The 21,851-nt window shown below is 46.7% G+C and overlaps 1 protein-coding gene across 2 annotated transcripts in view; it reads right to left on the reverse strand.

Annotated features, from left to right (window-relative positions):
* Positions 1-4,354: 4,354 nt before the first annotated feature.
* Positions 4,355-21,851, reverse strand: part of PRKCH (protein kinase C eta) — a 221,954-nt gene continuing 204,457 nt past the window's right edge. Inside the window, exons 13-14 of one of the 2 annotated variants that reach the window (XM_079914274.1) lie at positions 7,078-7,221; positions 4,355-5,658 (exon numbers count right to left, since the gene is read on the reverse strand). In XM_079914274.1, the coding sequence (XP_079770400.1) occupies positions 5,512-5,658; positions 7,078-7,221 (291 nt within the window). In that variant the 3' untranslated portion in view covers positions 4,355-5,511. Of the gene's footprint in view, positions 5,659-7,077; positions 7,222-21,851 lie in introns of those variants that run through there. The other variant, XR_013827258.1, reaches the window with a different exon arrangement.

Consider the following 21,851-nt stretch of genomic DNA (forward strand, 5'->3'; position numbering starts at 1 on the left):
GTGGACATCTTGAGCACACGTGTTCTCTTTTCCGAACTGGTCCACAGGCGTGCTGAGGGTCCAGAGGGTACCGGCAGGTATTGGTGTTGAGGCGTGGTTCTTGTGTTATTTGGTCAGAAGTCAGTTGAATGTACCTTCAGATTAAATCCAGCAGAACGAAAGAATTCCTGAAAGGCTTGAGAGAAGAGCCATTTTAGGGGAAAACCATGGGTACTTCTTAGTCTCTTTTTTTAGGGTGAGCAGCACAGTTTCAAGCTTAATGCTGACTCTGCATGTCAATCAGGGCAGCATGGACTCAAAACATCCTAGGAGAAGTTTTTAAAAGAGTCTCCTGAGAAATCTCAGCGGCCAACTAGTTAGCAAAGTACAAAGCCCTCCAACATGGAGCTGGCAGGCATCCCCATAGGTGAGATGGGCAGGATGGAGGACATGGGGGTCCCACTCTGCCCATTTTCTGGGGGGCGTCACATGCAACCTTCCCTTGGTCCTCTGGAATAGCTCACAGTAATCATTGTTACCACTGACTGAGCATTTTCTATGTCCCACCCTGTAGTATGGGTTTCACGTAGAGTATCACATCTAAGCCCTGCAGTAATAGGATGGGCCAGGCAGATGTCATTCTCACTCCCACTTCACAGATGAGCCCTGTGGTCACAGGTTCTTCTGAACTGATTTGCGGATTGGACCGAGCAGGCCAGAGTGCAGCGTGTGGGCCAGAAAATGGGAGGCTGGGGAACTGACCCCCTTTCTCCAAGCACACATGTTAAGAGGCAGAGTTAACACACAGACCTACGCTCTGCCCAGCTCACTCCTGTGACGGCTTACCTCCAAGAACCATGGGCGGCACAGGCAGGGCTGCACTCAGAGGCTGTCTATGCCAGGGCAGTAGCTGACACGGGGTTGGGGTGCGGTGGGGGTGATGCTGGAGATGCAGAAACACAAGGGAAGGACGGCTGCCATTTCCGGGCTCTAAAAGAGCCTATAACGTAGGCAAATCAGGATTTTATGTCATCTTGGTGGTTGGAAAACTGGCTGTATGACCGGCTGGGCTGTAAAAATCAAATGAGAGAGGGAGAGAGAGAGTACAGAACTGACTTATTACACCAGGGAATAAAGAGTGTGGAAGGGGAGGGGGAGGAGAGAAAGCACTGACAAGGGAGTGGAGGTGATGGGGAGAGGGGCAGCTGGGACAGGAAGAAGCCAACGGTGGCATTCAGCTTTGGTTCTAATTCAACACAGGAAGGAAGGGAGACGACAAATCCTCATTTATAGCCGCACTTGGACCCGTTCTGTCCAACCCACACCTCAGTTCAGAGCAACTATGACCACAGGGCTCATTTCCACTGCAAATGTCTCCAGCTGTATCTGAGTCTTATCCCCAGGTGACATAAAATGAGAAGTTGTAGGACACTGAGCCAGGGGCAATCACAGTGGGCTGCCTAGTCATTTTAAGTCAACACAGCCAGATTAAGCCATGAGGATGACCAAATCCGGGAATAAAGAGGACCTAAAGCTTTATGACGTTGGCCTGTGGTGTGGTCAAGGCCAGATCTGTGGCTGGAATATGTTTATGGCAATGTGAACCTAATTAAGATCAACAAATGATAAACGGGGCATTTTTATTTCACTCTTTTCTTTACTGCCAAGTTACATCAGCTCTGTAGCTGGAAACATGCAGCTGCCCGGGTAGGACTTGGGCTATATGCCTCTTTCCTGATGATGCTGTACTACCAGCAGGGTGGATCACAAGGGTGGGTTACCAAAACACAAAGAAGCTCCTCCGGGAGGGGAGAGGAAGCGAACGGAACCCCTCACCCTGCACCCTTACCCTCAAGGCTCAGAGGTTACTGCAGGGGTTCAGACAGGGTTTACAGCATCCAGTCGGGGTTTATGACCCAGACTACCAGACTGTTTCCTCTTCCTTGGGGCGGCCCAAGTCCTGATTACGTCATTCTGACCTGCCCCAGTTCCTTTAAGGGGGTGCATGAGCAGCTCCAGGCCCTTGACATGCAAATCACACGGTTTCACTGCTGGTAAATGGTTCTGCAGACCGGCTGAGTAATACCATCCTGCCCAGCAGGCAGCTTATCTAGTGCTTTCTGCTAAATCCAGTTTACACCCTTTTTTTTTTTTTTTTTTTTTTGTGGTGCGCGGGCCTCTCACTGTTGTGGTCTCTCCCGTTGCGGAGCACAGGCTCCGGACGCGCAGGCTCCGCGGCCATGGCTCACGGGCCCAGCCGCTCCGCGGCATGTGGGATCCTCCCGGACCGGGGCACGAACCCGTGTCCCCTGCATCGGCAGGCGGACTCTCAACCACTGCGCCACCAGGGAAGCCCTACACCCTTTTTATTGTTCTCAATACCTTACAAAAGTGGGAAAAATAAAATTGGCCTTAATAGAGGAATTTCAACAAATTGGGCTAAAACTAGGGACTCAGGCGCCTTGTCCCAATCCTGACCCTACTGCTTTACTTGTGTGACTTTCAGCAGGTTACTTAATCTCTCTTAATACCTCAGTTTCCCCAGTTGTACAATGAAGATGAGAGTACCCACCCCTTGGGGCACTGAATGAGTAAATACATTGAAAGTGTTTGCATCAGGGCTTCATACATAGTAAATGTGCAATGAATGTTAGCCATTAGTAAGTGAAAACCCCTTCTGCAGTCAAAGGATAATCAACACGTCAGAGCAAATGCTTTACGGTTTATTCTCTCAAATACTCAAGGCTGCATGTCTAACTTAGGTTGGCGTGGAATAGTTTGGGAGAGTAGGGACAAATGGGTGTCGGGAAGAGGGAGTAGGGTGATAAGGCCTGAGCATTTCTCAAGATTCCTGTTGCAAGAGGCGAGATGGTCTTGAGGGAGGGACGTGTCAGTGTGACCTCGTTTTGACCTCCGTGGTACCTGCTGAGCTCAGGGAACGGGGCAGCCCCAGCAGACTCAGCACCTGCTGATTAAATGGCCTGTGGCCAGCCCACCTCAGGAAGTGTGGGCCTGTGACCTTGTGATTCTCAGAAGGGATGCGAGGTTTAGGAGAACTGATGAAAGATGTGAAACAGAGCTCTAACCCTGGAGTCGGAGACTGAGCTTTAGGTCAATATCACGTACCTCCTCTCTCTCCTCACATATAAAAGAGCGATGGGGATGAAGCGCTGGAAATCCCATCATTGCAGGCTTTGGCTGTTGGATAATCTGTCTGATAGGTCTGGAGTGATCTTAGAAGAATGGACTGAACCTGAACTGGGGGACCCAGGTAGCAGGCTTGAGAATAGATTGTGACGAGGGAAGCTGCTGAGTCTGGAAGATATTTGGGTCCTCTGCAGGCCTGTGATAATGGATTTTGTAAATGAACTCAGGGGGCCTGCTTTATTCTTTGTGGTTCTTTACACTGTGGAGTAAACCATATCCAGTAGCTCATCAGCCCCACTGCTCTTCAGAGCTGCGAAGTCGCTACAAAGGCCAAAAAAAGTCCTCAAGTCAGAATGAGCCTCCCTTTCCAGAAGTCTGTTGGATCAGAACATCAAAGATTTAGACTCTAGACTGGATCCACTCTTTACCAAGTCTGAAACCTTTGGGTAATCAACTAACTCAGCTTCTCAGAGCCTCTCTTGTTCTCGTGTGTAAGATGTACCATGGTATTCACACCGGAAATAGTGGTAGAATGAGCTGCTCGCCTCACAGGGATACTGGGAAGATCTAGTAAAACTGCGTGGGGGAGAGTATCTATGCACTGCTAAGAGCTAAACATAAAGGGCGGCTCCTAGCTACTCTCTTCATTCGAGAGTCATTTTTCACGTTGGGATGCAACAAAGAATCCCCAACAGAGACCGTCACTTCTGCCCAGATACCCCTTGGCTGCTCTATAATTCCCAGTCCTGCTTGTAGTTAGAGGGAGGCCGTGTTCTGGCCAATCTGGTGTGAGCAGAGGTGATGTGTGTCCCTTCTAGGAGATGTAGTTAAATAGTAAGCACCGCCTCCATCTCTCCCTTCCCTTGCTATGGCAATCTTGGAAGCTGCGTTATCAGAGGGCACAGTTATGAGTTGGAAGAGGGCCGTTGAACTTGCTCTCACTGGATGAGAAATAAGCAATTACTATGTCTAGCTACTAGGAGTTTGAGGGTTACTCTGTGGCAGTGATACTTAGCAGTCATTACCCTGACTCAGAATGAAAGTTGTGGTTAGGAAGAGACAGGCCACGTTCATTTAAGTGCCTTACACAATGTGATGCCAACCTTTGCTCTCAGGACATTGCTTTGAGTCAAGAGTTCTAGCCATTCTGCTCAAAGCTTATTTTAATTACATATCTCCTCTCCTAGTGGGGATGGGACAAATCCTTCTGGACAAGAAAAATCCCTTTTGTTACAAAATGCATTTATTTCAGCCAGATAAAATTCTCCAACTGCATACATGGGTACATATTATAAGGTCCTTCTTTGATACATGTCCTGCTTACAAGAGCCATTTCTAATTATTAAAATGCATACCAAACAAACATCTTTGTCTCTTAAAATATAATTTAAATAAATTGCTAAGGTATAAGCCATAAGTCTGGTCATGGATGCGAGTGGAGTGCGATTCTTCAGTGATGAGTCCAGAGCAATATTGGCACATTGCTCCCATGATGAGATTCCACAGGTCAGCGAGCACCTGAGCTCACCTGCTGATTAACCTGCCGATTATGTGGATAGTTGCTGTTGGGGCATTGAGCTGCCTTCTGTGAAAAACGTTATGTGCAAAGTATGACGTAGGCAACGTGGAGAGGCCTTTCACAGAACGCAAATGCCATTCACGTAACTTAAGGATGAAAGCTTGGTGAAAGCAAGTCTGTTGTTTACACTGCTGGGTATTGCGGCCCCGTCTCACTGGGCACTCAATAAATATCTATTAAATGAAAGTAAGGATAAAAGAATAAGCTGTGGCCGTTGCCTTGGTGCCCATCTGTTGTCAGGAGGGGGCTTTAAGTTATGAGCTTTATGGACACACTTTTTTGTTCAGAGTAAATTGTTCTATTTGGAAGCCATCCCTTTCCTTCTCTTCAAGTTCTTCCTTAGCATTTACAGACTTCTTGCAGAAGTCTGCCAGTATTCGGGGCTCAGTGGCTTACAGAAGAGCCCGGCACTCCATACAAAGTCTAGGTTTGTCCCTTGAAGTAAAACGCCTGATTGATTGGCTCAGAAGTTCTAGGATCTGATTTATTCTTCACACCTTTTCTCCTTTTGGCTCCTGTTAATCTCCCGAACCCCAAGTAGCTATGGAAACTCAGAGGCTGAGCAGTGTATTTCTTCATGAAATCTCATTTCAGTATCAACTGTTTCCAGGACCGTGGCTCCCTCAGGACTTGAAATACTGTAGTTGATCTCTTGACGTTCCGTCCTTCACAGAGTTCTCCACCTGCTCCCTGAAGGTAAGGTTCTTGTTCTAAGGCTGATGCTGAGGAGGTCCCCACAAAGGAAATTCCTGGAAAATCTCTATCCCCTTTTGATTCTCATGCCATCTCTCCCATTCCCCATACGGCTATGGATGCAATTCTGGAGAGACAAAGGAAAAGTTTCTAAACTCATCCTGGTTAATCATAGGAAGATGTCCCTCATCAATTGGAGTTAAAGCTGGTTCTTCCTTTATGAAGTCGGGGTCAAAATTACTGACGTCTTCTCGGGATTTCTGTCAAAAAGGAAACAAGGGAAATTTCAGATTCTATGCACTTGAGGTTTAGTCATCTTCCACGGGACTTAGCCCATTTCAATGAGTTCGGAGGCCTGCCCTGCAGCTCTCTCGGTAGTGTTATTCACAGTTATGACGATCGGTTAAACAGTGCTTTATACTACTTCTGCTGCATTGTGTATTACTAGGGCATTTGGTAACCGTCAAGTCACTAACCCCACAAAAATCTTGCTGAGCAGGCCAGCCTTAGGTTGGGAAACTGAAAAATTAATGTGCTCACCTGACCCAGCCAGCTGGTTCACCCTCCCCATTTCACTGAGGTACCACTTCTCAGCAGGCCTAATGGAGAGGCACATAAACCAACAGAGGTAGAGCAAAGTCACGCTTGCCCCACCTCCTGTCTTACAAAGGTCTAGATGCTTGAAGAGATTTTCTTGAAAGACTTCTTGGAAATGCTGAGTTTAGGGAACAAATGCCTCTCACTTTACTCAATAGTCAGATTCATTCTGCCCTGCTGGCAAAGCTTTCCCTCCTCCCAGAGGGGCTGGCAGGGGGATGTCCATTAAAGGAAGTGGCTTTGTCTCTGTGTCACAACCTAGCAGGCTGTTACAGATGAAGCTAATGACGCTTGGAAATGTGTATTTTACATCTTCATAAACTAACGCTGGAGAAATCATTTTTACCATTGTGAGACCTCCTACTTCTCTTCCTTGAGTCAATGATAGTTTTCTCTCTGCCTTTGAGCACCCCTCGTCCCCCTAACTCTTGAAGTACTGCCAGCCCAGCTTCTCTGCCTTCCCGTTGTGGTTCTCTTGACCCACCCATGAGAAGGAGCTTAGCTCTCAGACCGAGAGCTGGACCACCCTCAGGAACGCCACCCCACTCAGCTGCCTCACTTCCTAGTGAGGTGCTCCCAGTATTTCCTAGTCAAAGAGGACTCGGCCTGTTCTGCCCTGAGCCCTGTGCTGCAGTAGCTGTTACAGACCTGAGCTCTCCAAGCCAGGGAGCCAGGCTTAGGGCTTTGAGGAGCATTCCATGGCCTCTCTACTTTCTTGGGGGCTTGGGAAAGGCACCCTGACTAAGGAGCGTAAGGAAAGCAGCTAGGAACAATGTTGGGGAAACCTGGAAAGCTTCAAGGCCTCTTAGACCCCAGGAAATTTTAAATTAAGAGAGGATGGGGCCAGGGCAAGCAAGAGGTAAAAACTTTTGGAGAAGTAACCCTGGCACACACACACACACACACAGAGATGTTGCCTCAGGGGCAAGGAGCCCAGCCTTCTCCTGGGTGAAGTACCTTGCAGAGCGACAGGCTGAGCTTCCGGTCTGATCATTCCCCAGGGGACCACCGGGCTGCTCAGTGAAACACTGAGACGTTTTAAGAAAGAAGAAGGTCTACTAAGGTGGTCTCGGACAACTTACAATTCTGGGTCTGAAAGGCGGTTCTACTTGGCGATGGTTCAGCTGGGTCCAGTCGATTTCCTTAAAGAAAGGATGTCGCAAGATGGCATGCTCGCCACCCAGACTCGGGCTGCCCAAGCGCATAGTGGGGTTCTTGGTCATGAACTGAGAGGGAGAGAAAGAGAGTCGATCATTCAATCCTAGACAATAAGTATGTCACAAGACGGTAGGCATTCGCTCTGGCAGAAGAGCCGATGGGAGGCTTTCCGGCTGATCTGGCTTAACCGGCTGAATTTTCCCAGCGGCACAGCCACCATGAATCATCCCGTAAAGGCGCAATTTTCCTTTACACATGACGCGCAAATTGCTCATGTGTATTTATGGCCTTCCCCACTTCCATTTCAGACGTGGCACCGAAAATAAAACCGAGGGGCCCGGTTTTCTTTCCTGTAAATACCATGTATATTTTTCTTCCTCTTTAAAGAAAAGAAACGCTTTATAAAATAGTGTGCTTTTCTCTAGCACTGCAGTTGTGGACAGCCGGCATCTTATGAATGGGGCTACTTTTCAGAACAGCTGTGCCATTCTTCTGAGAGACCCAACCAGCCGGCCAGGATTCCCACTCTCTGACAAGACCACAGAGAGAAGAATGAGAGTCATTTTTCTGAAGAGCTGTGTGAAGAAGCCGCAAGGGTGAAAAACTTAAAAGTTCTGTGTTCGGGCTCCAGGAAAAACAAAGTTGGCCGCTTTTATTATGCAACAAAGATATCACAGTTTTGAGTGAAAAGTTTTTTCCTTTGAGATGCTCCCTTCTCTCCTGCCCCTCCATTTTGAAATGTCTCATGACTGGGACTCTTGCCACATAGTCCAAAATTTAAAAGCACTGCCATACATTCAAGGAATGTGTGTATATAAATCCTCTGTATTTATATCAATTGGGCACTTCCTCGCAGCTGAGCTCCTATCAAGATGTTTTGCGCTAACCCTCCTTTCCCAGAGTGGTCAATAAAGGCATTCTGATCGTATCCTGACCAAAGACCCGTATAGGATAATTCCCTTTTCATGGCCAGAATGTCATTTTCAATTTTAAAGACACATAAGCTAATTTCCCATTATCAAAAGAAAATTGCCTTGGATAACAACTTTTTAAACACTTTCAATCAAGTTATCTTTAAATGAATTTATAACAGTCCCCAAGCACCCCTTTCCAAGTCTGATTTATGAACACAAGAGTAATGGTGTGTTCATAGAAATGGCTTTGGAGTGGAATTTACACAGTATTTTGGAAAAAATCTTGAAGGTGCACACAAGAAAGGGTAGGGTTGGGAGGTGAGCAGCCCTGCCATGTCAGGTGTCCAAAGCTGCAAAACCTCGTGGATTGCTTCAGGTGAACGGGATCAGGTGGAGGGAGGAGGCTGCCGAAGTCCCCAAGCAAATCTGACAGGACAGACCTCATAAAGTGCTAAAAACGCTTCCAAGGGGAGCTAGTAAAAACTGAAGACACGGATGGGGTTTAATGGTTTCTCCTCTCTCCTAGAGACAAGGAATGAAAGGCCTGGTGGTGCTGAATTTGGACGTGGAGCTCAACAGTAAAAGCAGCTTTCAGAGCTCCACAGCAGTTAGCACTCTGGGCACGCACGGTGATCAGCGTAGACTTAGGAAATATAGCTCATCAACAACTCCGTTCTGAAAGAGCTAGGAGCTCATGCTGTGTGGGCTCTCCCCAGATAAGTCTGTGCAACTCAGAAAGGCAGGGGAAAATAAATATACAAAAGAAATGAGTAGATTCTCTCCTTAGGAAAGTCAATGGGATACAATCCCTGATGGAATAGCCATGTCTATTCTAAGAGCTAATTAACAAAAAACAAACAATGCTGCAAAAAACTCAAGCTACAAGGACAGCAGAACAGACCCAGATGGCTTGTGGGAAACTCCCAGGCCTGCCAACGGTGCGAGCAGAGGACACCTTGTGAATGTGTGAGTACAACTTGTTCTTCTGGGCAAGAGGAACAGTGTGGGGCTCTTGATGCCAGGGTGGCAGAAGCCCTGGTGTCTGAACAACTTTGCCCATTTTTCCCTGCCCCGGCACGCAAGCCAGCCTCCCAAGGGGCACCGTGGAAAAGCACTGCCCAAGGAACAGGAGACCAAATCGTGGCTGCTCTCCTCTATAAACTTCATCCCTGGGAATGGAGTCAGGCAGAATAGCCCTTTCACTAGCTTATGCTTAGAATTCTGATAAATCCTTTCAAATAACCAAGCAGTTTTGTTTTTGTTTTTTTTTGCGGTACGTGGGCCTCTTACCGTTGTGGCCTCTCCTGTTGCGGAGCACAGGCTCCGGACGCGCAGGCTCAGCGGCCATGGCTCACGGGCCCAGCCGCTCCGCGACATGTGGGATCTTCCCGGACTGGGGCACGAACCCGCGTCCCCTGCATCGGCAGGCGGACTCTCAACCACTGCGCCACCAGGGAAGCCCAGCAGTATTAACTCTGGCTGTATCTAAAGGGCTCAAGATATTCATTCTCCACATGAAAAAATTCAATTTACAAAGGTTTGTAGGTGTCTATGCAAGGCAGTGCACTAGGCCTCATAGGGGGTGGGTACATGGATGACAAGGACAGTGTCTCCCCCCAAGAAGGAGCTGATCAAGAGAAGGGGCCGAGGCAAGCACACTTTATCTGTAACGCAGCTGGACGAAAGGAAGAGAGACACTGCCAAGTGCAGCGGGAGCTTCGGAGAGAGACTGGGAAAATCGCATTGGGGGCTGGTGGTGAGAGGGCAGGCGATGGCCTCCCAGAAGAGATGACAGTTGCTGACATGAGGCAGATACATAGAATTAACAGAGCCAGGAAGGAAGAGGGCAGTCACGCCTGAGAACGCAGTTGGCACAGCGGTAGGCAACCACCGGCCACGTTGGTGAGGGAGCCTATAGGGTGGTAGGGCTGCTGTGAAAGGACGGCCGAGGAACCGTGGGGCAGCCAGTAGAACCCGACGAAAGCGTACGAAGAGGTGAATGACGAGAGCTGCCCTGTGACTGAGGGATGACTCTAGCCACGATGGGATGGAAAAATCCCTCATGGAGGGGTAAGAGATTTGTGGGTAGGGGGCTGACTAGTTAGGAGGCTGAGACGACAGCCGAGAAGACACGACAAGTCTGGAAACTAGATTTTCTGGTTAGTGGAAAGGAAAAGAGGGGCGCAGGTCCTGGGGAGCTTGTGGAAGAAAAATGAGCACATTCCACACTGCCTGGAGCTGGGGGGAAGGGGCAGGAGGACAGCCAGGTCCCAGGGTCCTCTCCGGCTGTTGAGGGACAGAAGAGGATAACAAAAGAGAGACTGATTATTGTTGGGAGTATTAGTGTTAACAGAAGTATAGTAGTAGTAGCGGTAGTAACTTTGGTCAAAGGGATGAAAACAAAAACATCTACCATTTCTCAAGGTCTTGCAGATCTGGGAGGTTGGTGAGCTCAGCTTTGCATCTGAGATGCGCAAACATCCCCCAGGAGCTGACTAGCCCTGTAAGCCTGGGGTGCAGGCCAGGGTGAGAGGTCTGACACCTAGGGCCATCACCGTTTGGTGAGAAAGAGCTGATGCTGGGAGGGCAGAGGTGGAGGGAGAGAGAATAGAACTGAGAGCAGCTCCAGGCCACAGACATTTTATTTGGCCCACATAGAGTGTTTCTAAAATAATTTTAACTACTTGTCAAACATTTAAAAAGTAGCAAATGTCACATCACACACATGAAAGTCAAGTTTTCCAAATTCCCTTGGAAGATGGAATATTCTGGAACATTGGACCTGCACTTCTTCTTGGTGAAAATGACCTGGAGTTGAGCAGTGGCTGCCTCATTAGCTGGGGCGGGTGACCCCCTGTTCCCACCACTCCCCTCGGCCTCATACCTGGCTGGCTCCCCGCATGCCTGAGCCCTGGCTCCGAGCCCTGGCATAGGGTGGAAAGAAGGCCGGGGTGGCAGCAGGAGCTCATGAGAAAGCCAGAGCAGGATGAAGACCACGGAACAGAAACCAGCACAGGGACCATTCCGGGCAGGAGGAGGGGTGATGGGTGGTGCTGAGGGCGTGGAAGGCTGGGCGGGGAGGGTTATAGCTCCTCTGTGACTAACCCCTCCCTCCTACAAAGATGCAGAGGTGGGAAGTTCAGGGAACACTGAACATCGGTCCCAGGCCTGGAATCTTTCACAGTACATGTCGGTGGAGGGGTATGGGGTTGGGGACAGGAGGGGTTCACTGCCCTAGGCCAGGCCCAGGACTCACCTTAAACACGGTGTTCCTGCTGCTGTGATGGTGACGGCACGATCCCGTTGCAGAAAACTTCCTCTGTTTGCTTATGCCCCTACTGGGACCCGAATGCCAAACAAGTTAACAACCGTGGCGTTTACAGCCATCACTCAGCTGTGTCTAAGGTCATACTGAAAGCTTGCCTCACCTCAACTGACCTTCTCCCCGACTGTGGTCCCAATGGGGAAGTCAGCCAAAGAGGAAAATAAAGTGACTCCATGGAAGATTCTGGACACATTTACTAAAGGAAGCAGAATGGCTGCTAGGGTCAATGAAAGCACGTTATAAGCCGCAAAGAGGGAGGAGGCCAGGGTGGAAAATCTGATTCCACCCCGAATGTAAGTCTCCAGCTAACTGGAGAGCAGGGGCAAGAATGTGTGGACTCGTTTCATATTCCCCTTCCTCCTGTGGCCCTCGTGAAAGTGGAATTTCTCTAGAGGATCCAGAAGGAATCAGAAGCACACCTGCCCAGAGAATGAGAAACAACAGTTCCTTCAAGGCCGCAGAGAAGGCATGACCACAGGGGAAAGCAGTCATCCAGGCACCTTCCTGAAGAAACATAAGCAATGCAGGCCAGGTCTGTACAGGAATGTCCTGCCAAGCCTCCTGCCAGCCAGGGACGGATCATAAAAGATATAAGAGCTCCTCTGATAGGGCCCAGAGGGGAACTGGTGAGGCCCTGCAGCTTCACTGCTGTGTCTGGATGCCAGTTCTCCCATTGATGAGCTGTGTGACTTTGGACAAATGTATTAACTTCCCTGGACCTCAGATTCCTCAACTATAAAATGGAGACTTTTCTGTATATCCTAATATGATAATGAGTAAATGAGATAATCAGTGTGAAATACCTGGCACAAGAGCAAGCCTTCAGCCAAAGCTAGTGAGTTTCAGCAAGCATCTTGTTAAACCACTTGGAGGGCCATCCTGTCCGACCTAAAGGCAGGGGCATGGACTGAAAAGCCTCTGAGAGATGAACATCTGAGGTGAGCCTTGGCCCCGAGGCTTATCTGGCTCTGTCTCTCTCTCTCTCATACTTTGCAGCCAGGAAAAGGGACCAAGGTCTGTTTCTACCTTCACAGCCCCAGACTCCAACAGGGGGGTGGTAGTGATGGTCTCAGTGAAAAACAATTTTTCTGACAGCAAAGATTTCTAAAGACAATTGAAAGTAAGAATACAGATGATACGCAGGTTTTAACGTGCAGTTGTATCTGCTTTCACAACAGAAGGGAAGTGCTGAATGCAGGGTGAAGGGTGCAGTGCAACACTTTCCTATAATTCTGAGGTCAGCTATAGCCCTTGTCATGTCTTGTGGGCTCTGCTACACCTGAGGCGGCTTTGGTTTTGAGTTTTCAGATGTTCCAGAGGATAGAGTTCAAACTCACCCCATGTTAACAATGTGTCTAGAGATAACAGGGTCCAAATGTACTCTGAAACCCATTCAAACATAGGCAATGACTACAAGTATATTTCCTTCCAAAATCTGATTTCATAGGAAGAGGACTAGTTATATAAATAGGGCCATTAATCTAATGAGATTTTCTTCCAGGAGAGAGAGAACACTGTATTTTCTACTTAACAGATGGATTTGGCTGTTGGGCAAACAAAAGGACCTTTTCCTTTCATTCAACTTCGGACCAAAGGGCAGAGAGTTAGCAGATAGTGCTGGTAAGCATGCCATAGGACATCCCCATCAGTATTCCAGGGAGATGCTCCTAGTCAGGAAGAAGGAATTTTATGACTCTACAGAGAGTCCTGAGGAGGGAGTGCAGAGAAGGAACACAGGACACAGAACAGAGTATGGTTCACGGCCATGAAGGCCACCCTGGGGTGGATAAAATGCATGCTTGTGTATGTTGCAGCCTCCTGTGTCTCTGTGTTTTGCCACTATCACAGGTAGAGTCTGACCTCGTTATGAAGACTAGTCAGCAACCTTCTCCTCTCATACCCCTTCCTGCCAGCTGCGGTGGTGGGCATACAGCTGGCAACCACCAGTGCCAGCCACATTTCTCCAAAGAAGACATAAAAATAGCCAAGAGGCACATGGAACGATACTCAACACTGCTAATTATTAGAGAAATGCAAATCAAAACTACAATGAGGTATCACCTCGCACCAGTCAGAATGGCCACCATCAGAAAATCTACAAACAATAAATGCTGGAGAGGGTGTGGAGAAGAGGGAACCCTCTTGCACTGTTGGTGGGAATGTAAATTCATACAGCCACTATGGAGAACAGTAGGGAGGTTCCTTAAAAAACTAAAAATAGAGCTACCATATGACCCAATTCCACTACTGGGCATCTACCCTGAGAAAACCATAATTTGAGAAGATACATGCACCCTAATGTTCGTTAAAGCACTGTTCACAATGGCCAGCTCATGGAAGCAACCTAAATACCCATCGACAGAGGAATGGATAAAGAGATGGAATATTACTCAGCCATAAAAAAGAACAAAAGAATGCCATTAGTAGCAACATGGATGGACCTAGAGATTGTCATACTGAGTAAAGTAAGCCAGACAAAGATCATATGCTATTGCTTATATGTGGAATCTAAAAAAATGGTAGAAATGAACTTATCTACAAAACAGAAATCGACTCACAGATGTAAAAAACTAACTTCTGGCTACCAGGGGGGAAAGGGAGGGAGGGATAAATTGGGAGATTGGGATTGTCATATACACACTATTATATATAAAATAGATAACAAATAAGGACCTACTGTATAGCACAGGGAACTCTACTCAGTATTCTGTAATGACCTATATGGGAAAAGAATCTAAAAAAGAGTGGATATATGTATATGTATAACTGATGAACTTTGCTGTACACCTAAAACTAACACAACACTGTAAATCAACTATACTCCAATAAAAATTAAAAAAAAAATAGGGAAACTGAGGAACAGACCCACCTGGAACCTGCCCCAGGCCACACAGTTTGGGAGCAGTAGAGCTGAGATTTGAAGCCAGGCCTATCTAACAGTAAAAGCCTTTGCCCTCAGTCACTATGCTAAACCTCCTTTTGAGGTTTACAAATCTTCTCATTTGGATTGTGGATGAAAGAGCAGTGACAGGTCAGGAGCAATCCTGGGATGATGCCCAGGTAAGAATGCACAGCACTGTGTGTGTTTACCTATGTTGTACTTCCTTTGCTGGCCCACAAGCTGTTCTTCTTTCTCTGACTCTATGGAGGGAGAAGGGATGGAGATGTACACCCAGAGCAGGTGCTAAGAGAAGGGAGAGAAAAGGAATAGGCTTGAACCCAAGGAATCCTTCATTCTGACCACCTGGTTTTATTTCCAACAACTGGGGTCTTTATATTGGAGAAGAAAAGACAGATGCCACTGTTGATAGTTTCAAATAATGGAAGTGCTGTTGGCCAGAAGAGACGGTTCTAAATGGGAGAAATAAGTATGGGGAGTGGAAGTTAAAGGAGTGTATGCAAGGATGTCATAAGGAAAATTAAAACAAAAATTTCTAATACTCAATGCCATTCAGTGAGAGAAGGCGCTTCCCCGGGAGGAGCGGGACTGTCTTATTGGAGACACTGAAAGAACCACCTGAATGACCCATCTGTCGTCAGGTGGGAGGGGAGAGCAATGTCCTCCAGGCTCTGTGCCTACATCAACAGTCTACAGTCTTATCCTTTCTTCTCTATTTGGAATTAGAAAAATTTTGAAGACAACTGTACCTCCCTCAGCTGAAGATGCCATGTTTTCCTTGGGTCTGAAGTGGACTTGCTTTATAAAAATGAAATAAAACATGTTTAAGCTGATCTCCAGAGCTAGTTACTGAAGGAGTGGGCAGGTGAGTATGTAAGTATATTTGAACACACCAATGGATCAATGTCTTACTTGAGCCACATCAGAATATTCTGTGAGATATCTCCAGAGACAGTCTACAGTGCACTTCATTCCCTCCTAATGGAAACAAGTACAAAAATGCCCTGTACTGTTTCTCTTTCTGCACTGGGGCAGGAATAGTGCTAAAATCTGTTGCAGGTTTGTTGGCTATATTTTCCATCCTGTCTCTGATTAGAATCCAGCAGCCTTTACATGGGCATATACTTATTCCTTATCAATGCTCTTAACACTCTGCCTTGCCTGTGTTTTATACTCATTATAGCTTCCCCTGAAACCCAAGCCATCTCAGTAGCTTCACTAAGGTCATGTGATAACACTGGTTAAAAAAAGTTTAAGATCAGAGATGAGTCTCAGAGACAGAAGCCCAAGGTCGGGCCCTTGTGCCAATGCCCGTGTTGTTGGCCAAGAAGGTTTTATTCCTGGCAAACCAGACCCGAGCATCTCTGACTAATGGTGAGGGTTTCACTGCTCTCCAATAACTCCCAAGTGTTGAAGGAAAAGGAAGCTCACCTGATAGCTGTGATCCCCCAAAGTGCAGCTATTGAAAGGAAGCAAGTGCTAAAGAAGGATCCTCCAGAGGCGTACTACACAAGGTCTTTATTTCCTCCCGATGAAACCCAGGCCAACACCCTTCTTTATCCTGGATACACATTATCTTGGGTGTCCAAACCAAACCTAAGCACCACCTGCTAAAAGTTAATGCTCTTTGATCACTGGAAGGGACAAATGAAAGAAAACAAAGTGCACTACTTAGAGTTTTTAAGTGTGTTCCTTAGAGTTTTTCCAACTTAAAACAAAAAGCTCTTCTGACCCGCAGACATCAGTTAGCAAAACCCTACATAGAAAAGATTTCCACGCTCATTTTACAAAACCTGATATCTTTATGCTCCTATCTGAGATATGAAGATTAAAGAGTCATGTGGTATTAATACTTCATTAAAAAAAAAATCCTTCACGCTGCTGGCCACAGATAAAATGTAAGTTTCCTAAGAATAGAGGTCCTAAACAATCTAAAATGGGGGAAGGAAGTTGAGAATAGTAACTTTAATAAAATGATAAAGAATGCCAAAAATGAAGCCTCTAGGAAGATCAGTATTTTTCTGTTTTCTGCCAACACTAGCCTGGCCTATCTGTGAATAACTGGTCCATTTCTGAAGGTGTTAGTTTCAGTAAGAAGCCTGAAGCTCCATTTCCTCATATGGGAACTCCAGTCCCGGCAAAGGGCAGGGGCTGCCAGGCTTCATGTTAACCATCCTCTTTTTAAAGGACCTTTTAGTAACTTACTTTTGGATTTTCCCTGTAACGCTATTTCAAAAATTGGCTCTAACGATGGAGAGCTGGATCCTCTGCATGACCCTGGTCCCAGTTTTCCCTCCACTTCCTCAGCCCCCTCCTGGCTGACCACCTTTGGCTGCTGCCTTGACCATTCCAATCTTTGCCAGGAGGGGAGGAGGAAATGCAGAGGATCAAGCCCAGTGCCGCTCTGGTCAATTGCCTGGTAACAGATGTGAGACACACTCAGGGCTAAAAGAGGATCCCAAATTACTTGTGGTTCCTTCTCTGTACACAGAGGCAGACGAGACTCCTGCAGGCAACGCACAGAGGATGAAATCTGATAGGCGTGATGACAGATAAGCCCACATGCAAACACACAGCTTAATTTCTGTAAAGCTTAGGAGCGAAAGCATGCTATAATCTCCTTCTGAGGCCAAGTTTACAATGCCTCCCGAACTGACAAAGGTGACTCAGGAGAAAGCACCAAACTCCTTTCAGCACTTATTTAACCTGGCCACCTGTGTGAGCCCGGAGAAAAGGGCGTTGACCTCACCCAAGTCAGCACTGGCGCCTTGTGATCTCTCACCGGAGATGATTTAGCACAAAGGAATGCTCACCTCAGAGACAGAGGGCATCACCTTCCTAAGCTCTGGGGACTCACGAGGACTCCCTCAAGTCTTTCTGGAGCTGAAGAGGCCAAAGCTCAGCGCAACTGCAGAACCTCTAAGCAAACCATACATTTTCGTCTGTGTCATGATTATTCACATTTTGGGATAATTCAGTGCCAGTTTAGGAAACTCGGTAACATGGTGGCCAACAGAAAACGTGTATTTATACCAAAACCAAGTAAAAAAAAAAATAACAATTAAAAAATCATCTTTAAGGTCAGCAATCTAGAAAGTCTAGGTCTGTTTTTCACACACGAGTGTGTATCTTTATGTATCTTTCCTGTGCTACCTTCTGTGGGTGTTGCCAGTTTTTACAACCTGTTCTCTGAGGGGGGAGGGGAGGATGGTCTTGCTTTTGGGACATGCATGTGTGAGCAGTTAACACACACACCCCTTCACAGCGAAGATGAGACATGAGAGACAAAAGGGCAAGCAAGAAAAAGTCTTCCGCTGTACATTTTGGGGTGAATACTATGGTTATTTTCAGTTGTCAGGATCACTGGTTAATGACTTGGGAATTTTTTTCAAGTAGAAAACTGGGCTAAAAGCTGTGTGCCCCCCTCGCCTCCTCCCGCGACTCTGTGCTCCGTGGGGAGTGTTCTCACACGCAAGTTCTCAGCTCTCTATCCAAGCTCATGTGAAATTTGGGAGGACTTTTGAGTTTTGGGTGTATGGCTACCCAATCTTGGGGGTGGGGGTAAAGATGATGATGGGAAGGGTGAGGGGAAGGAAAGTAATACTGGGTTAGGAGTTACACTGGGTAAGATGTTGGTGCCCATCCTGTTCAACCCCTCACTCTCCTTGAACGACAGACAAGAACACCCCTCACCCCGAATTCAGAGGACGCACTGACGTTATTATACCATACGAAGCCCCCAGGTCTTGAACATCTATGACTCTCTAGTGTTATATAAATGGGCATCCAAACAGCTTCTACAGACAAGGAATGATAATAATACCTTCTCCTTAAAAAGGTAAGAAGGCATTCAGAAAGCATTTCCTTCTGAAGGGAAGAAACAAAAGGGCAAGTAAACTATCCAGCAGACACCAGTTCCAGGAACAGTGCTGACCTTACGTTCCAAAGAGAGGATCATCAGGAAATCTCAGGAAGCCAAGGAGAGATGACCCACCATGCTGATTCGGTGGTGAGAACGGATGTGCTGGCTCGGGGATCTTGGCTTTCCTGCCTCTCTGGTGGGGAAGGATCGCACACAGAGGCGAGGGCAGCAGCATGGGCAGAGCTCACCAATGGGTGCTTGCTCCTTCTCTGTTTATTTGTTAAAAATCTCTCTTTGGGGTGCACTCAGGTACTCAACTTGGGGGTTGGGGAGTGGGGAGAGGTAAATTAGGAGTTTGGGATTAACAGATACACACTACTGTATATAAAATAGAAAAATAGGGGCTTCCCTGGTGGCGCAGTGGTTGAGAATCTACCTGCTAATGCAGGGGACATGGGTTCGTGCCCTGGTCCGGGAAGATCCCACATGCCGTGGAGCGGCTGGACCCGTGAGCCACAACTACTGAGCCTGTGCGTCTGGAGCCTGTGCTCCGCAACAAGAGAGGCCATGATAGTAAGAGGCCTGCGCACCGCGATGAAGAACCGCGATGAAGAGTGGCTCCCGCTTGCCACAACTAGAGAAAGCCCTCGCACAGAAACGAAGACGCAGCACAGCAAAAATAAATAAATAAATTAATAAACTCCTACCCCCAACATCTTTAAAAATAAAAAATAGAAAAATAACAGGACCTACTGTATAGCACAAGGAATTATAGTCAATATCTTGTAATAACCTATAATGGAAAAGAATCTGAAAAAGAATATATATATATTATATATATATATAATATATATATGTGAATCACTTTGCTGTACACCTGAAACTAACATAACATTGTAAATCAACTACAATTTTAAAAAGGTATAAGAAAAAAAATGCTTAATTGGAAAAAAAGGCTCCTGGGAAAACAGAAATACGACTCTCTCCAAAATAAAAAGCTAACACAGCCTCATGTACAATTAAGTGCTTAATAATCTGATGATGTTGGTGGATTGTTCAAAGGGAGGATGAAGATAATGACACCTCTCAGCGTGCTGTAAAATTACTACTCATAACGTAACAATACTCATAACTACTCCTGTATTGTGCATACCACTTTGAAAATGCTTTCATGGGTGCTACCTCATTTGAAGTGGGTACTGTAGGTGTTAACATCATTGCGTTACAGAGGTACAGACTGGAAGGCAGTGGCAGGAGTAGAATGAGGTCTCGCGATCCTCAGACCAGTGTGTGCTCCTTCCATTCTACTGTGTGAGGTTGGTTCACCTCTCAGCCTCAGCTTCACCTACCAACCAGGGAGTTAGACAAAGTGTGCTTTTTGTTTTGTTTTGTTTCCGGTACGCGGGCCTCTCACTGTTGCGGCCTCTCCCGTTGCAGAGCACAGGCTCCGGACGCGCAGGCTCAGTGGCCATGGCTCACGGGCCCAGCCGCTCCGCGGCATGTGGGATCTTCCTGGACCGGGACACGAACCCGTGTCCCCTGCATCGGCAGGCGGACTCTCAACCACTGCGCCACCAGGGAAGCCCTAGACAAAGTGTTTTTAGAGATCCTCCATCTCTGAAATTCTGTGTTTATGTTTCTAATAGTCACCAAGCTCCATGACAAATGATTACAATCCAAAACAGTACGCACGACTTCCTCACAGTTTTGGGGACTATGTAAGACACTACCCAGTGGAGTCAACATTAGGAACTTTTTTTTTCAGTTGAAATATCCTTGATTTACAATGTTATATCAGTTTCAGGTATACAACATAGTGATTCAAAATTTTTATAGATTATACTCCATTTATAGTTATTATAAAATATTGGCTATATTCCCCATGTTGTATAATATATTCTTGTAGCTTGCTTATTTTATACATAGTAGTTTATACCTCTTAATCCTCTACCCCTTTCTTGCCCCCTTCCCTCTCCCCACTGGTAACCACTAGTTTGTTCTCTATATCTGAGTCTGTTTCTTTTTTGTTATATTCACTAGTTTGTTTTATTTTTTAGATTCCACATATAGGTGATATCATACAATATTTGTCTTTCTCTAACTTATTTCCCTAAGCATGATACCCTCTAGGTTCATAACATTAGGAACTCTTGAAGTCACTAAGCTCCCAGAATCACAGGTGGTCACAAAATCCTTGGCAAAGGCCTGAAGTCTGTATTTTTAAAGAAAGCAGTGTACCTTACCTTGATCTGGAATTACACAACAAAATGAAAGCTTGTTCAGGGTCCTTAAAAACATTTCAACTTACCTACCTCCTAATAGATACTTCCCCAAGCTCTCGGTTTTCTGGCCAAGGACCATTTTCTCCTGAACCTGGCTAGCACTACTCAAAAGTTATTGCAAGCATCAGTTTCTGGGGAAATCACACTGTAAAACCACTGGCCTATTTCACAAGTAAAACTAGCAGATGAGCTGCAGATTGAGATGTTTACACAACCTGAAGTCATTCCTTCCTGACCTCCTCTTCCACTGTCACCCTTTCAATACTGGTGTCCCCAGGCCTTGTCCTCCTTTTACTCTTCACCCTCTCCCCCAGGCCATGCCTTCTCCCCTGTTCTCACTACCATGCTACAGTGGTCACCTCCTACCTCTCTCCTGAGTTCCAGACCTATGTGACCAACTGCAAGGAACACACCACTTTCTGAATGTCTCCCCAACCCCTCAGAGGTCCCATTTCCTAAACTCATCTTTCCCAGCCCCTACCCTGCACCTAACACACCCACGGCGGAACTGGTGACTGGAGTTCGTTGAACACGCAGGCTGCCTCTCCCCTCCGAGGCTTTGCACAAGTTGTTTCCTCTGTCTAGAATACCCTTCTCCCCCTTGTCAACCCTACTGAACCCTTATTTGTTCCTCAGCACCCAGCCTACATGCCGCTTCCTCTGCCTTGTCCTTATGTCATTTCCCTGTCCCTGACCCCAGAGAGAGTTTTGATCATTCCTCCTCGGCAGCCAGCTAAGTATCCGTTTACGTGTCCTCATTCCTACGAGGCTGTGAGCAACAGAAGACACCGTGTCTTTTCAGCTTTGCTTCCCGGCACTTAGCGCAGGCCAAGCCAAGGGAAGGCATCTGACAAGTATTTGCCGAATGGAACTAGACAGGGATCCTAATTCCCTAAAGTATCAGTTTCTCCTTCTACCGTCACAGGCTCAACTCAGGTCAGAAGAGAAAGATTCAAATGCACAATCTTTAAATAACACTGACATTGTTATCACAAACGTTATATCTTACTTTACGGAAAGTTAAAGAGGTGGCAGATCCTTGCTCTGTGGGTATTAAGTACACAGGACCCTGGTAACTTCCTCCAGTGGCTCATGCTTCTAGGACAAGTGGAAATCACATCAGGGAGTAATCTGGGTGCTAACACGTGGTGCTCTAAGGGTACAGGACACTTATTAATGAGACGTAGAAGAAAAATGGGGAAAGGCCAGGTGTAGCTAGCTTAGGACCCTGGACTGGGAGTCAGGAAAAGCTGGATTTCTGATCCCAGGGTTTTTTCCTTACTGTGGTGTAATATACAGAACATAGTATTTACCGTCTTAACCATTTTTAAGTGTACAGTTCAGTGGGATTAAGTCTATTCACATTGTGGTACAACCATCACCACCATCCACCTACAGAACTTCTTTCATCTTCCC

This window comes from Stenella coeruleoalba (genome assembly GCF_951394435.1).
Source record: "Stenella coeruleoalba genome assembly, chromosome: 2".
In the NCBI taxonomy this organism is placed as follows: domain Eukaryota; kingdom Metazoa; phylum Chordata; class Mammalia; order Artiodactyla; family Delphinidae; genus Stenella; species Stenella coeruleoalba.